The 17,037-nt window shown below is 40.4% G+C and overlaps 1 protein-coding gene across 7 annotated transcripts in view; it reads right to left on the bottom strand.

Moving 5' to 3' along the window:
- Zip48C (Zinc/iron regulated transporter-related protein 48C) overlaps positions 1-17,037 on the bottom strand; it is a 143,863-nt gene that overhangs the window by 94,083 nt on the left and 32,743 nt on the right. For all 7 annotated transcript variants that reach the window (XM_071681801.1, XM_071681639.1, XM_071681885.1 and 4 more), the window contains exons 2-3: positions 16,689-16,820; positions 11,852-12,086 (exon numbers count right to left, since the gene is read on the bottom strand). In XM_071681801.1, the coding sequence (XP_071537902.1) occupies positions 11,852-12,086; positions 16,689-16,796 (343 nt within the window). In that variant the 5' untranslated portion in view covers positions 16,797-16,820. The remainder of the gene's footprint in view (positions 1-11,851; positions 12,087-16,688; positions 16,821-17,037) is intronic.

Here is a 17,037-nt window from a genome sequence, read left to right as displayed (position 1 = left end):
GATTGGGGTGCCTAAATGTGTGTGGATGTAACCAAGATGTGAAAAAAGGAGAGATAGGTAGTATGTTTGAGGAAAGGAACCTGGATGTTTTGACTCTGAGTGAAACGAAGCTCAAGGGTAAAGGGGAAGAGTGGTTTGGGAATGTCTTGGGAGTAAAGTCAGGTGTTAGTGAGAGGACAAGAGCAAGGGAAGGAGTAGCACTACTCCTGAAACAGGAGTTGTGGGAGTATGTGATAGAATGTAAGAAAGTAAATTCTCGATTAATATGGGTAAAACTGAAAGTTGATGGAGAGAGATGGGTGATTATTGGTGCATATGCACCTGGGCATGAGAAGAAAGATCATGAGAGGCAAGTGTTTTGGGAGCAGCTGAATGAGTGTGTTAGTGGTTTTGATGCACGAGACCGGGTTATAGTGATGGGTGATTTGAATGCAAAGGTGAGTAATGTGGCAGTTGAGGGAATAATTGGTATACATGGGGTGTTCAGTGTTGTAAATGGAAATGGTGAAGAGCTTGTAGATTTATGTGCTGAAAAAGGACTGATGACTGGGAATACCTGGTTTAAAAAGCGAGATATACATAAGTATACTTATGTAAGTAGGAGAGATGGCCAGAGAGCGTTATTGGATTACGTGTTAATTGACAGGCACGCGAAAGAGAGACTTTTGGATGTTAATGTGCTGAGAGGTGCAACTGGAGGGATGTCTGATCATTATCTTGTGGAGGCTAAGGTGAAGATTTGTATGGGTTTTCAGAAAAGAAGAGTGAATGTTGGGGTGAAGAGGGTGGCGAGAGTAAGTGAGCTTGGGAAGGAGACTTGTGTGAGGAAGTACCAGGAGAGACTGAGTACAGAATGGAAAAAGGTGAGAACAATGGAAGTAAGGGGAGTGGGGGAGGAATGGGATGTATTTAGGGAATCAGTGATGGATTGCGCAAAAGATGCTTGTGGCATGAGAAGAGTGGGAGGCGGGTTGATTAGAAAGGGTAGTGAGTGGTGGGATGAAGAAGTAAGATTATTAGTGAAAGAGAAGAGAGAGGCATTTGGACGATTTTTGCAGGGAAAAAATGCAATTGAGTGGGAGATGTATAAAAGAAAGAGACAGGAGGTCAAGAGAAAGGTGCAAGAGGTGAAAAAGAGGGCAAATGAGAGTTGGGGTGAGAGACTATCATTAAATTTTAGGGAGAATAAAAAGATGTTCTGGAAGGAGGTAAATAAAGTGCGTAAGACAAGGGAGCAAATGGGAACTTCAGTGAAGGGCGCAAATGGGGAGGTTATAACAAGTAGTGGTGATGTGAGAAGGAGATGGAGTGAGTATTTTGAAGGTTTGTTGAATGTGTTTGATGATAGAGTGGCAGATATAGGGAGTTTTGGTCAAGGTGGTGTGCAAAGTGAGAGGGCTAGGGAAAATGATTTGGTAAACAGAGAAGAGGTAGTAAAAGCTTTGCGGAAGATGAAAGCCGGCAAGGCAGCAGGTTTGGATGGTATTGCAGTGGAATTTATTAAAAAAGGGGGTGACTGTATTGTTGACTGGTTGGTATGGTTATTTAATGTATGTATGACTCATGGTGAGGTGCCTGAGGATTGGCGAAATGCGTGCATAGTGCCATTGTACAAAGGCAAAGGGGATAAGAGTGAGTGCTCAAATTACAGAGGTATAAGTTTGTTGAGTATTCCTGGTAAATTATATGGGAGGGTAAAAAAAAAAAATATATATATATATATATATTTTTCTTTTTTTTTTAATACTTTGTCGCTGTCTCCCGCGTTTGCGAGGTAGCGCAAGGAAACAGACGAAAGAAATGGCCCAACCCCCCCCATACACATGTATATACATACGTCCACACACGCAAATATACATACCTACACAGCTTTCCATGGTTTACCCCAGACGCTTCACATGCCTTGATTCAATCCACTGACAGCACGTCAACCCCGGTATACCACATCGCTCCAATTCACTCTATTCCTTGCCCTCCTTTCACCCTCCTGCATGTTCAGGCCCCGATCACACAAAATCTTTTTCACTCCATCTTTCCACCTCCAATTTGGTCTCCCTCTTCTCCTCGTTCCCTCCACCTCCGACACATATATCCTCTTGGTCAATCTTTCCTCACTCATTCTCTCCATGTGCCCAAACCACTTCAAAACACCCTCTTCTGCTCTCTCAACCACGCTCTTTTTATTTCCACACATCTCTCTTACCCTCACGTTACTCACTCGATCAAACCACCTCACACCACACATTGTCCTCAAACATCTCATTTCCAACACATCCATCCTCCTGCGCACAACTCTATCCATAGCCCACGCCTCGCAACCATACAACATTGTTGGAACCACTATTCCTTCGAACATACCCATTTTTGCTTTCCGAGATAATGTTCTCGACTTCCACACATTCTTCAAGGCCCCCAGAATTTTCGCCCCCTCCCCCACCCTATGATCCACTTCCGCTTCCATGGTTCCATCCGCTGCCAGATCCACTCCCAGATATCTAAAACACTTCACTTCCTCCAGTTTTTCTCCATTCAAACTCACCTCCCAATTGACTTGACCCTCAACCCTACTGTACCTAATAACCTTGCTCTTATTCACATTTACTCTTAACTTTCTTCTTCCACACACTTTACCAAACTCAGTCTTTCTTCTTCCACACACTTTACCAAACTCAGTCACCAGCTTCTGCAGTTTCTCACATGAATCAGCCACCAGCGCTGTATCATCAGCGAACAACAACTGACTCACTTCCCAAGCTCTCTCATCCCCAACAGACTTCATACTTGCCCCTCTTTCCAAAACTCTTGCATTTACCTCCCTAACATATATATATATATATATATATATATATATATATATATATATATATATATATTTTTTTTTTTTTTTTTTTATACTTTGTCGCTGTCTCCCGCGTTTGCGAGGTAGCGCAAGGAAACAGACGAAAGAAATGGCCCAACCCCCCCATACACATGTATATACATACGTCCACACACGCAAATATACATACCTACACAGCTTTCCATGATTTACCCCAGACGCTTCACATGCCTTGATTCAATCCACTGACAGCACGTCAACCCCGGTATACCACATCGCTCCAATTCACTCTATTCCTTGCCCTCCTTTCACCCTCCTGCATGTTCAGGCCCCGATCACACAAAATCTTTTTCACTCCATCTTTCCACCTCCAATTTGGTCTCCCTCTTCTCCTCGTTCCCTCCACCTCCGACACATATATCCTCTTGGTCAATCTTTCCTCACTCATTCTCTCCATGTGACCAAACCACTTCAAAACACCCTCTTCTGCTCTCTCAACCACGCTCTTTTTATTTCCACACATCTCTCTTACCCTTACGTTACTCACTCGATCAAACCACCTCACACCACACATTGTCCTCAAACATCTCATTTCCAGCACATCCATCCTCCTGTGCACAACTCTATCCATAGCCCACGCCTCGCAACCATACAACATTGTTGGAACCACTATTCCTTCAAACATACCCATTTTTGCTTTCCGAGATAATGTTCTCGACTTCCACACATTCTTCAAGGCCCCCAGAATTTTCGCCCCCTCCCCCACCCTATGATCCACTTCCGCTTCCATGGTTCCATCCGCTGCCAGATCCACTCCCAGATATCTAAAACACTTCACTTCCTCCAGTTTTTCTCCATTCAAACTCACCTCCCAATTGACTTGACCCTCAACCCTACTGTACCTAATAACCTTGCTCTTATTCACATTTATTCTTAACTTTCTTCTTTCACACACTTTACCAAACTCAGTCACCAGCTTCAGCAGTTTCTCACATGAATCAGCCACCAGCGCTGTATCATCAGCGAACAACAACTGACTCACTTCCCAAGCTCTCTCATCCACAACAGACTTCATACTTGCCCCTCTTTCCAAAACTCTTGCATTTACCTCCCTAACAACCCCATCCATAAACAAATTAAACAACCATGGAGACATCACACACCCCTGCCGCAAACCTACATTCACTGAGAACCAATCACTTTCCTCTCTTCCTACATGTACACATGCCTTACATCCTCGATAAAAACTTTTCACTGCTTCTAACAACTTTCCTCCCACACCATATATTCTTAATACCTTCCACAGAGCATCTCTATCAACTCTATCATATGCCTTCTCCAGATCCATAAATGCTACATACAAATCCATTTGCTTTTCTAAGTATTTCTCACATACATTCTTCAAAGCAAACACCTGATCCACACATCCTCTACCACTTCTGAAACCACACTGCTCTTCCGCAATCTGATGCTCTGTACATGCCTTCACCCTCTCAATCATTCCCTGCGTGTCGTAGAAGGCGACTAAAAGGGGAGGGAGCGGGGGGCTGGAAATCCTCCCCTCTCGTTTTTTTTTTTTTTTTTTTTTTTTTTTTTTTTAATTTTCCAAAAGATGGAACAGAGAATTGGGCCAGGTGAGGGTATTCCCTCAAGGCCCAGTTCTCTGTTCTTAACGCTACCTCGCTAATGCGGGAAATGGCGAATAGTTTGAAAGAAAGAAAAAATATACATATACACATACACACACATACACATACATACGCACATATACACACACACACACATACATATATATACATATGAACAATGTAAGAAACAATTTAGAAAACTGAAACTTCTAGCTTGAAATGAATGGAAAAAAATGAATGTCACATAATGGTTCAACCTCTGGCTATGGAAAAAAGGAAATGTATAATTTATTTACACAAACGTCAATAGCAGTTCTCATCAATTTAACCACTGTATCAATAAGCTTCAATGTCTAAGCTACATTTTTTTTTTCCAATTTCACTATTTTCCTTCACATTTTCAATTGTGTCTGAAGGTTCTACTTCAAGAGTGATTGTTTTTCCAGTAAGGGTCTTCACATCTTGGTTACATCCACACACATCCATTTTTTTTGCTGGGTTGTGGTGGTGAGTGACGGTCATGCGATGAGGGTTCCAGCAAGTGAAGTGGTGGAGCCGTCACTTTAGCGAGGCTTGTGTGAGGTGGGCAATCCTGGGGGTAGACCAGAATATATATATTCTATTCAATGGATTTTATTTCCAGCCCTGTTTAATCCAACGAGATGTTTTCTTTTCCCAGTCATTTTCTATCACAGTCTGTTTAATTCGATCTGTTCCATAATTTTCCCTTCCATTCATTCTATCTTCAAGACTATTTAATCCAACGTATTCTATTTTCAAGACTATTTAATCCAATGTCTTTGGCTTGCGTGTCATTAACCACTGCGAAACGATTTCCTGGGATCATTAACCTCTCAAGCACAGCGAAACGACCTTTGAGCACGGCAGAACGACCTCTGAGCACGAAGATACACACATATACACACATACACACATATACACACACACATATATATATATATATATATATATATACATATGAAAAATGTAAGAAGATAACTTAAAGATAACTTTTAAAAATATTGGTTTCGAGTGTTCTTAAGTTTTCTAAGTCACTGATGATGATGTGATAATACAGTGTTATGGCAATTTTTTTGCACAATAGAGAGCAAGAAATCATGCGAATCTCAGTCATCTGAAATTCAGTTCAACAGGTTTCAATGTAAATATATGGTTTGGGATCAGAGGGCCCTAGTAACACGTGAAATATTGCTCTTAAAGTCTCCTTAAACTTTGTGTGACTCAGCTACCAGCCAGGGGGAGAGCTCAGGTGAGTAGTGTACTGGCCACTTTCAATATCCCAGCTAATTTAAGGAATATCCCTTCTCTTACCAGCAAAACAATACATTTGGTAGTAGGGTGTTGACAGCAGCCACACAGGGAGGTAAAAGCATCATGAATGAGGAGCATTAAAGTGGTGCCCAAAACCATCTTACACCCTCCATGTTTGGGTTGCTGGTCTTACTTTCTGTCTCATAAAAACAGGACTACTGGGCTTCTTCTGCCATCATCTCCTTACAGGCACCATTCACCTACTCAAACCTCATTATTTTTTTTATATAAGTTCTCTTGCCATCTCCTGTCTGCAATATCATTTTCAAATACAATCATAACAGTCCATAAAACCTATGGCCCATAGTTCCTGGCATCATGGGGTGCTAAGAATCTTCTAGTTTCCACCTGACTCTATAGCTAATGAGAAGGAGGGCTCAGGCAGTTGTAGTACCGGCCCATCACATGACCTTTCCCTCTTGGAGAGACCTGCCTCTTCTTCTATTCTATATACCAACATCTGTGGTCTCTCTAGTAACCTCTCTTCTGATAAACATCATTTGTCTAGTACCTCTCCCAATTGTCCAAAGATGTTTTCACTAGTCCCTTTTTCATATTTACACATAATTTCCACTCAAGTCCAGTTGAAAGGTAGTACCTGTGCTTATTTCAACATCAACACTCCAGCTGCAAGCCCTGAAGACCTCAAGCTACCAAACTTTGATGTTTTATGGTTCAAGGTTTGTCTCCCAATTACCATACTTTTCCTTAGTTTTGCCTACTGCTACTCTTATTCTGCAAATTTTATATCTTTCTTCAACTATCTCATATCCTCCCATGAGACTAGCATCCTCTCAGATGCAAGCTGAGATCATCATCTTAGAGGATTTCAACATTCACCATAAGGAGCAGTTGAATTTCTCCCATATCGATGGTAAGGGAATCAAAGCGCTCACATTATCCATTCTCCATGGTTTTGAACAGATTATTTCCCACCCTCCCTGCCCATATCCTGACCACTGTGACCACTCTCTTAATATTCTGGATCTGTTTTTCACCTCTAATCCATCTCACTGTAACTACACAATCTAGCCCTCAAATGGTTCATCTGATCCCACTCTCATAAGTGCATCTGTTTTAATGGCATTTCCCCCTCCAGCAGCCCCTTCTAAATGTAAACATTGGCAGCTCAATAAAGCTGACTGGAATAACTTCCAAAAATTCTTATCCAACTTTCTCTGGGTAAATTCCAGTCTAAGTGTGGTGATGCTAGTCTCTGCTAAATGCATAGCAGAGGTTATTGTTGCAGGAATGGAATTATCTATCCCCTCTTCCTCCAATGTGATCTCTTCTTCTAATCCATTATTCAACCATTCTGTTCTGAGGCCATTCACGCAAGGGATCAGGTATATCAGGCTTGGAAAAGATCTCCTTCTATGTACAACGTATCTGGTTTCTTGGATGAAGACTATGTGAATGTTGTGTTCTCTGAGTTGGTCAAGTACTTCCGTGTATTTGTTTGTAATGCTAATATTGTTAAGCTGCAAGATGTTTAGTTTGTTGTCAGTGTTCTGTGGAATAGAATGGTTTGTTTGTTGATATCAAAAAAGTGTGTTTTGTAATATTGTTTGTTTGGAGTTTGTGCAGGAGGTGAGTGGGACTAAGATGGAATTCTGTGAGCTGTTGCGAGAGTGGTTGCTAAATTTTCAATGTTCCTGAGTAGTCTCTAATGGATAATAACGATGTGTAGTGGTGATACCAACAAGTACAGACAGAGCATCTGATGGATTAGTGGTTTTTGAAGATAGGTAATTGACACTGTTAGTCACCTTCCTTCATACTGGATGTATGTGGCAGGTGCAAGTAAACTCATTCAGCAAAGTCATATGACAAACCTCTCAGCAGCAGCTGAATGTAGACACCATCATATTCTCAATTTTTCAAATATCTATGAAAATGAGGTAGCTTTAGGTTGCAAACCAAATGTAGATGAATTTTTCACAGGTTCTGTTGATTTCTAAAATTCTCTCTCTTACTTTAATTCATATTTTCCCTGGTCATCACAGTCCTCACTACTATTACTTACTTACTTACTGCAGGATAAAAGATAATGATCCACACCATATTTAAAAAGTTCACTAATATAAGTTTCTTCCAAATCCATACATCATTTCTGTAAAGCCCTTAAACTAAAACTACCCAAATTTCACCCCTACCGGTTATGTTCAGCAAAACTAACCTGCCCTCAGTTTTCTCATCAATACATTCTTCCCTTTCATAAATCTTAAAAGATACTCAAATTCTTGAATCTAATCCAATAGTGTGCCAGCAACTCTTGCTTTTCACTTAAACTAACTAATCTAATGAATCTAAATGGTATAGCAGTCTACAACCTCACTCTTTTCAAGGAGCATCACCTTACTCTTACTAGCATTCATCTTCAAATTTCTATTTAACATATAATATGAAACTTATTCATAACCTTCTGCAACTTCTCATTCTTTGCTCAGAAATCATTACTCTGCAAATTGGCTTGTAAATACTAAAGTTTTTCCAACAGCTGAAGCTCAACTCCCTCTGTTCTGATTCTTGCTTTCATCTCTCACATAACTCACACTGAAAATCCACAGAGATATCACTCAGCCCTACCTTAATCCTATGTCCATTTCACTCAATACATCATCCATCTCCACACAAACTTTTCTATTTCTACAGAGTTATATTGTTGCAACCAGCAACTTCCTTCCTACTCTACAGATACATAATTTGCAATACTTTTCATCACTTGTACCTTTATTCAACAAAAATATCAAAAGCATCTGCTGAAACATTTGATGTGCAACCAATTTCCCATACCACTATCCACACATTCCAATAAAGTGATGCTTCTCCTCTTCAAGTGACTATCTCATGAATCATTCTATTTACACTTACTGCTTTTTCATATTATTCAATTGCAATCTTTCCTTCAGCCTCATTTCCTTTTCTTCCCCAAAAACCTTTATATCAACAATTCTTTTTCACCATCATGAAAATATGCTCTTCTGCTTTCTTCACGCTTCTCACTTATCTCAAGTTCTTCTAGACTTCCATGGTGTAGTGGTTACCCTTCCTAATTGTGACGCATTCACAAGCCACCCTGGGTCGAGCACATGGGTTTGAATCCCAGTTGATATAATCATCCAATTGTCAACCTAAATGTTCATCCACCTCTACGGGAAGGTTGATAAAATGGATACCTGTCTCAGAAATACCAGCTGAGAGTTTAAAATGGCAAAAGGTGAGAGCAAATATAGTTATTAAAGTGGATGAAGAATGGGAGGTATTTAAGGAATCAGTGATGACACGTGTAAGAGATGCATGTGGCATGCAAAACGTGGGCGGTGGGCAGGTCTGAAAGGTAGCAAATGGTGGGATGAACATGTGAAGCTGCTAGTGACAGATAAAAGAGAGGCATTTGGGTGCCAATTAAAGGAAAGGAGTACCAATAATCGGGTAATGTGCAAGGTCACAAGGAATGCGCAGGTGTTCAAAAAAAGAGGGAAAATGAGAGTATCACTAAACTTCAGAGAGAATAAAAAGATGTTTGGAAGGAGGTGAATAATGTGCAAAAGAGAGGAGAACAAATGGGAACATTGGTAAAGGGGGTAAAAGAGGAAGTGATAACAGGTAGTGATGAAATGAGTAAAAGATAGAGTGAGTATTTTGAAGGATTGTTAAATATGTTTGATGATAGAGTGGCAGATGTAGGGTGTTTTGGTCAGGGTGGTATGTTAAGTGAGGGAGTCATGGAAAGCTGTTCGGTGAAGAGAGAAGAGATGGTGAAAACCTTGCAGAAGATGATATGTGTCAAAGTAGTGGGAGTAGATGGAACTGCAGTTGATTCTATTATGAAAGGGGGTGACTGTGTTGTTGATTGGCTGGTAAGGATATTCAATGTATGTATGGAAGGATCATAGTGAAGTGCCTATGGACTGGAGGAATGAGTGTTCAAACTACATAGGTATAAGTTTGTCAAGTATACCTGGTAAGTTGTACAGAAGGGTATTGACTGTGAGGGTATAGGCATGTCTAAAGCATTAGACTGGGAAGGTGCAGTGTGGTTTTAGGAGTGGTAGAGGATGTGTAGATCAGGTGTTTGTTTTCAGGCATATGTGAGAAATTCTTAGGAAAACTGATGGATTTGTATATGGCATTTATGGATCTGCAGGAGAAGACATATGATATGGTAGATAAGAGATGCTTTGTGGAAGGCAACAAGAATATATGGTGTGGAAGGTAAGCTGCTAGAAGCAATGAAACTTTTTTAGTTAGGGTGTAAGTTCTGTGTATGAGTAGGAATAGAGGGGAGTCCATGGTTCCCAGTGAAGGTCAGTCAGCAGAAGAGGTGTGATGTCATCATGCTTGTGTAATTTGTTTATGGACGGGGTGGTAAGGGGGGTAAATGCAAGTCTTGAAGAGAGGGGTGAGTATGTAGTCTACTGGGAAAGAGGGCCTAGGAAGCAAGTCAGTTACTGTTCACCATTTAACAGCACTGGTGGCTAATTCAAGTGAGAAACTACAGAAGTTGGTGACAGTTTGTAAGAGTGTATAAAAGGAGAAAGTTGAGAGTAAATGTGAATAAAAGCAAGGTTATCAAGTTCGGAAGGGTTGAGGGACAAGAGGGTTAGGAAGCAAGCTTGAATGGAGAAAAACTGTAGGAAGTGAAATGTTTCAGATATCTGAAAGTGGACTTGGCAGTGAATGGAACCATGGAAGCATTAAGGAATCATAGGGTGGGGGAGGAGGCAAAGCTTCTGGGAGCATTAAAGAATGTGTGAAGAGAACATTATCTTGGACAGCAAAAATGGGTATGTCTGGAAGAATAGAGGTCCTAACAATATCATATGGTTGCAAGGCATGGGCTATAGACAGGGTTGTACAGAGTAGGACGGATGTGTTGGAAATAAAATGATTGAGGACAATATGAGGTGTGAGGTCGTTTGACTGAGAAAGTAAGGAAAGGGTAAGAGAGACATGTGGAAATAAAAAGAGTGTGGTTGAGAGAGCAGAAGAGGACATGTTAAAATGGTCTAGACATTGGAGATATTGAGAGGGGAAAGATTGACAAAAAAGATATAGGTGTCAGAAGTTGAGGGAACAAGGAGAACTTGGCGACTAAACTGGAGTGAAAAGATTTTAAGTGATTGGGGCCTAAATATGCAGGAGGGTAAAAGGCATGCTAGAAATAGAGCGAATTAAAACAATGTGGTATACTGGGGTCGACATGTCATCGATGGACTGAACAAGGGCATGTGAAACATCTGGGGTAAACCATGGAAAGGTCTGTAGGGCGTGGATGTGGATAGGGAGCTGTGGTGCATACGCACTAATACTCACCCACTTCTCATAATCCACTTTTATTTTACCCACATCAGTCTGGATCTCACCTTCTTACACTCTTCCACACATTTCTGCAACTCCTGCTTCACCAGTAGAGCTACCCTTTCCTTGGCTCTTGTCCTCACACACACCCGACATTATTGAATCTTGGAAAACTATTTCTTTTTTCTTTTTATGTTAGAAGCTTCAGTCACAGACAAAAGTCCACATCAAGGCCGGGCCTTTACTGAAATATGGAAACGGTTCAGAAAGGGAAAAAAGAAGCAACAAGGAAAAGTATTTACAACTTTCGGAAGAAGTGAAAAACCAGTCCTTAAAAATGTGCCAGGCAACAGTTAATGGAAAAGACAAGAGAGGGTAGAAAAGAGTGGATGTCACAGTACTACTGAGAATGTTCATGGAGTCAAGAGGTAGGATTACAGAACCACAAAAGGAAAGAGGAAAGTTGGAAGGAATTTTCGACATTTCACTACCGAATCTTTTTTTTTTTTTTACAAAAGATGGTCTTCTTCTATTCAAAGTTGAACTTACTTATGGTCCTAATCCTTTTATTTTACTCTGTCTGGAGTGCTTTTGCCTACAACAAAGTTCAATAAATTTGCCCTTCGATAAAAACCAAGCAAAGCAGTACAATGCACATGTGGAAAAAAGATTATGGATGTAGTGATGATTAGCCATCCTCAGATAATGTAGAAAAAGAGTAAACTTGAACAATGAATCATACAAATCAAAAATCAAGAGAGGTACTTACCGAGAGTGATGTTTGGTGACTGAATCCCAACAATGTTCATAAAAACATCAGCAGCATACACAAATAAGGCACCAAAGAGGAAGCCAATAGCAACTGGGAAGAAAGCCCACTCTCCATCAAGTCCATATGAGCCAGAGGTTTCTGCAAGCTCTATAGCAGGTGCTAGCAGTGACCAAAATGAAGCTGCTGTCATGACACCTGCAGCAAATCCCAAGCTGCCATCTAAAACTTTTCTCTGAAAGTTACAGACATTACCCAATTACTCCAAGAAGAGTCTAAGCATTTTTCAAACACATTCTATAAAGTAACACACAATCCACACATCCTCTAACACTCCTGAAAACTTGTTCCTCCAAGTCTTATGCTCTGAACATACAGCTTACCAGGTACACTCAACAAACTGTAGTGCAAACACAAATCTGTCCTCCTTCCCTTTATAAAATGTATTACATGCATTCTGTCAATCATCAGGCACCTCACCATTATCCATACATACCATAAAAATTCTAACTAACCAATCAACAACACAGTCATCCCCTTTCTTAAGAAATTTACCTGCAATACCATCTGCTCCAACCACCTTGCCACATCCCACCTTGTGCAAGGCTTCCATCACTTCCATGACTGTCTCATCTTGCATATCATCCTGATCTAAACACCATAAACCTGCCACCCTGTCATCAAACACATTTAACAGTCCTTTGAAATACTCACTCCATCTCCTTTTCACATCATCACCGCCAATTACTATTTCTCCATTTGCTCCCTTCACTTATGTTCTCATTTATTCTCAGGTTTTTCTTACACTATTAATCTCCTCCTGAAACATCTTAGTCTCCTAAAAGTTTACTGATACTAACTCACCCCAACTTTCCTTTGCCTTCTTTTTTTCAATCTCTACACCTTCCTCTTGACTATATCTCCTAATCATCTGCAATCCTTCCTTGTAGGTACCACTCACACACCTCTCTTTTACTTTCATTATAAACTTTACTTCATCATCCCAACACTTATTCCCTTTCTCATCTGAATACCCCCTACCTTCCAAATGTCACATATTTCTCTTGCACAAGTCAGCATTGCTTCCCTTAATTCCTCCCATATCTCACCCACTCCCCTAGTTTCATTTACTCTTGCCTTTTGCTATTCTGGACTCAATCTCTCCCAATAATTCTTCAAACAAGTCTCTTTCCCAAGCACATTTACTTTCACCACCCTTTTCTCACCCATATCATTACCACTTTTCAGAGAATTTCAACAAATCTTCACCCATTTATAACATTTCCTCCTTTCTGAAAACCTATAAATTTCTTCATCCTTGACTCCACATGGAAATGGTCAGGCATCACACCAGCTGGCCCTCACAGCATAATTACATCCAAGAGTCTCTCTTGTGCATGTCTATCAATTAGTATGTAATCCAATAATGCCAACTTGCCATCTTTCCTACACACCCATGTATACTTATGCATGTCCCTCTTTTTAAACAAGGTATCAAAGGGATACAGTATAGAATGAAATACATACCAACACACAACTCTTTCTCATCTGCAAACCTTCCACATTCCAAATTTTACGCATTTCTCAAAGTAGCAAATCATGCTACACATGACATCTATTTCCATGTAAAAAGAGTTAAGGGCTTTGGGTGGAAATAAAATACCAAATAATGCTCAAAATGTTATCCAAGCAATGAAAATAATATGCAACTCATACAGATAATGACAGACAGGTATCTGCCTATTTGTCAGATCCACATTTCTTCAGGACTCTCGGACAGGCTTGGTAAGGTTGTCGTGTTCTTTTTAAATATGTACATAGTTATTAGTTCATGCATTACGAACAATTTACTAAAAAGACCTGTAAAGAAAATATGCCTGTACATTATAAATGAAATATAATTTACCATCATATCATTCACTGAAAATCGATGAATGTCTTTACATGACAGACAATCACTTGTCTCACCTCACCTACCTGAACTGCAAATGTCCTACAGTACCACCTACCTTCCATTATTTTACTTTTTTCCTTACTTGATCGCCACTTCCATTATTTTACTTTTTTCCTTACTTGATCGCCACTTCCCACATTAGTGAGGTAGTGGCAGGAACAGACAAAGCAAGGCTAAAAAGCTCACATCCACTCTCTATCTACCAACAGGCCCCACAGACATTCCGTGGTTTATCACAGACACATTCACATGCCTTGGCTCAATCTATTGACAGCAAGTTGACCCTAGTAGACCACATTGTTCCAATTCACTCTATCCCATGCATGCCTTTCAACACTCCTGCATGTTCAGGCTCCAATGGCTCAAAATTCTTCAATCTCCAACATGGTCTCCCCATTCTCCACTTCTGAAATATATATCCTCTTTGTCAACCCTTCCTCACTCATGGGAAGAGAATAAATATACTATTATCATTTCTTTTTAATACCTGACCGCTTTTTCCCCACATCAGTAAGGTAGCACCCAGAAACAAAGAATGACCCATCCACTCATATACACATATACATAAACACACATACATCTTTCTTTTCATTCATACTATTTACCATTTCTTGCGTTAGCGAGGTAGCGTTAAGAACGGAGGACTGGGCCTTTGAGGGAATATCCTCACCTGGCCCTCTTCTCTGTTCCTTCTTTTGGAAAATTAAAAAACCAAGGGAGGATTTCCAGCCCCCCCCGCTCCCTTCCCTTTCAGTCGCCTTCTACGACACGCAGGGAATACGTGGGAAGTACTCTTTCTCCCCTATCCCCAGGGATAACATACATATACATATCAACATATGCACATATACATACATACATATACACATACAGACATATACATATATACACATGTACATATTTACACTTGCTTGCCTTCATCCATTCCTGGTGACACTTTGTCCCACAGAAAACAGCATCGCTATCCCTGCATCAGCAAGATAGCACCAGGAAAACAAAAAGGCGACCTTCATTCACACTAAGTCTCTAGGAATACGTGGGAAGTACTCTTTCTCCCCTATCCCCACGGATAACATACATATACATATCAACATATACATACATACATATACACATACAGACATATACATATATACACATGTACATATTTGTACTTGCTTGCCTTCATCCATTCCTGGTGACACTTTGCCCTACAGAAAACAGCATTGCTATCCCTGCTTCAGCAAGGTAGCACCAGGAAAACAGACAAAAAAGGCGACATTCATTCACACTCAGTCTCTAGATGTCATGTGTAATGCACCGAAACCAAAGCTCCCTATCCACATCCAGGCCCCACAGACCTTTCCATGGTTTATCCCAGATGTCTCACATGACCTGGTTCAGTTCACCGACAGCATGTCAACCCCAGTATATTACAATGTTCTGATTCGCTCTATTCCTTGTAGGCCTCTATGTTCAGGCCCCCGATCTCTTAAAATCTTTTTCACTCCATCCTTCCACCTCCAATATGGTCTCCTGCTTTCCCTTGTTCCCTCCATCTCTGACACATATATCTTCTCTGTCAACCTTTCCTCACTCATTCTCTCCCTATGTCCAAACCTTTTCACTAAGCCCTCTTCTGCTCTTTCAACCACACTCTTTCTATTACCACACATCTCTCTTACCCTTTCATTACTTACTCGATCAAACCACCTCACACCACATATCCTCAAACATTTCATTTCCAACACATCCAGTGTTCTCCACACAATCCTATCTAAAGCCTATGCCTCGCAACCATGTAATATTGTTGGAACTACTATTCCTTCAAACATACCCATTTTTCTCTCCGAGATAATGTTCTCTCTTTCCACATATTTTTCATCTCTACCAGAACCTTCGCCCCCTCCCCAACCCTACTTCCATGGTTCCATTCACTTCCACGTCCACTTCCAGATATCTAAAACACTTAACTTCCACCAATTTTTCTCTATTCAAATTGACATCTCAACTAACTTGTCCCTCAACCCTGCTGAACTTAATAACCTTGTTCTTATTCACATTTACTCTCAACTTTCTCCTTTCACACACTTTTCCAAACTCAGTCACCAATTTCGGCAGTTTCTCACTCGAATCAGCCACCAGTGCTGTATCATCAGCGAACAACAACTCACCCACTTCCCAGGCCCTCTCATCTCCAACAGACTGCATACTCACCCCTCTCTCCAAAACTCTTACATCTACTTCCCAACCCACCCCATGCATAAACAAATTAAACAACCAAGGAGACATCATACACCCCTGCCACAGACTGACCTTCACTGGGAAACAATCACTTTCTTCCTACTCATACACATGCCTTATATCCTTGATTAAAACTTCTCACTACTTCTAGCATATGCCTTCTCCTGATCCATTAATGCCACATACAAATCCATCTGTTTTTCTAAATATTTCTCACACATTCTTCATAACAAATACCTGATCCATACATCCTCTACCACTTTTGAAACTAAACTGCTCCTCCCCATTCTGATGCTCTGTACATGCCTTCAGCCTCTCAATCAATACTCTCCCATACAATTTTCCAAGAATACTCAACAAACTTATGCCTGTGTAGTTTGAAAACCCACCTTTATCCACTTTGCCTTCGTACAATGGCACTATACCTGCATTACACCAATCCTTAGGCACTTCACCATAATCCATTCATACATTAAATATCCTTACCAACCAATCAACAACACAGGAAATATGTTCAAAACTACATCTATTGCCAAATGAATATTCTAATACAAATAGAAACTTTTTCTATGATACACTGTAAACTTTAACTTATAGAACATTGACTCCATACACAGTTTTTTAATAAATTTTTAAAAAATAATTGCTCATGAAACACACCTTCGTTCCAGCGAGAAAAAAGACTACTGCAGAACCAGCTGCAGTGAGACCCCAAGTTAAGAGCGTACCCAAAAGTGCTTGAACCACAGGCGATGCACCCTCTTTCATATTTGAATTTAGATTACACTATACCTGAAACATGGAAGTTACTTATGTAAGAATATGTGTGGATATGAAAAGATATTTCATTAATCTTATCTTATAGGTTACATTATTTTTCTTTTGTACCTGTTCACCATATCCCATGTTAGCAACACAGCACAAAGAACAAAGAAAAGGCCTCATTTGCTTACATCCATTCTCTAGCCGTCGTGTGTGATGCATTAAGCCACAGCCCCATACCCACAAC

Source organism: Panulirus ornatus, chromosome 1, assembly GCF_036320965.1.
Source record: "Panulirus ornatus isolate Po-2019 chromosome 1, ASM3632096v1, whole genome shotgun sequence".
Classification (NCBI taxonomy): Eukaryota; Metazoa; Arthropoda; class Malacostraca; order Decapoda; family Palinuridae; genus Panulirus; species Panulirus ornatus.
Note: the sequence above shows the minus strand (reverse complement) of the source record. Positions and strands in the feature narration are given on the sequence as shown.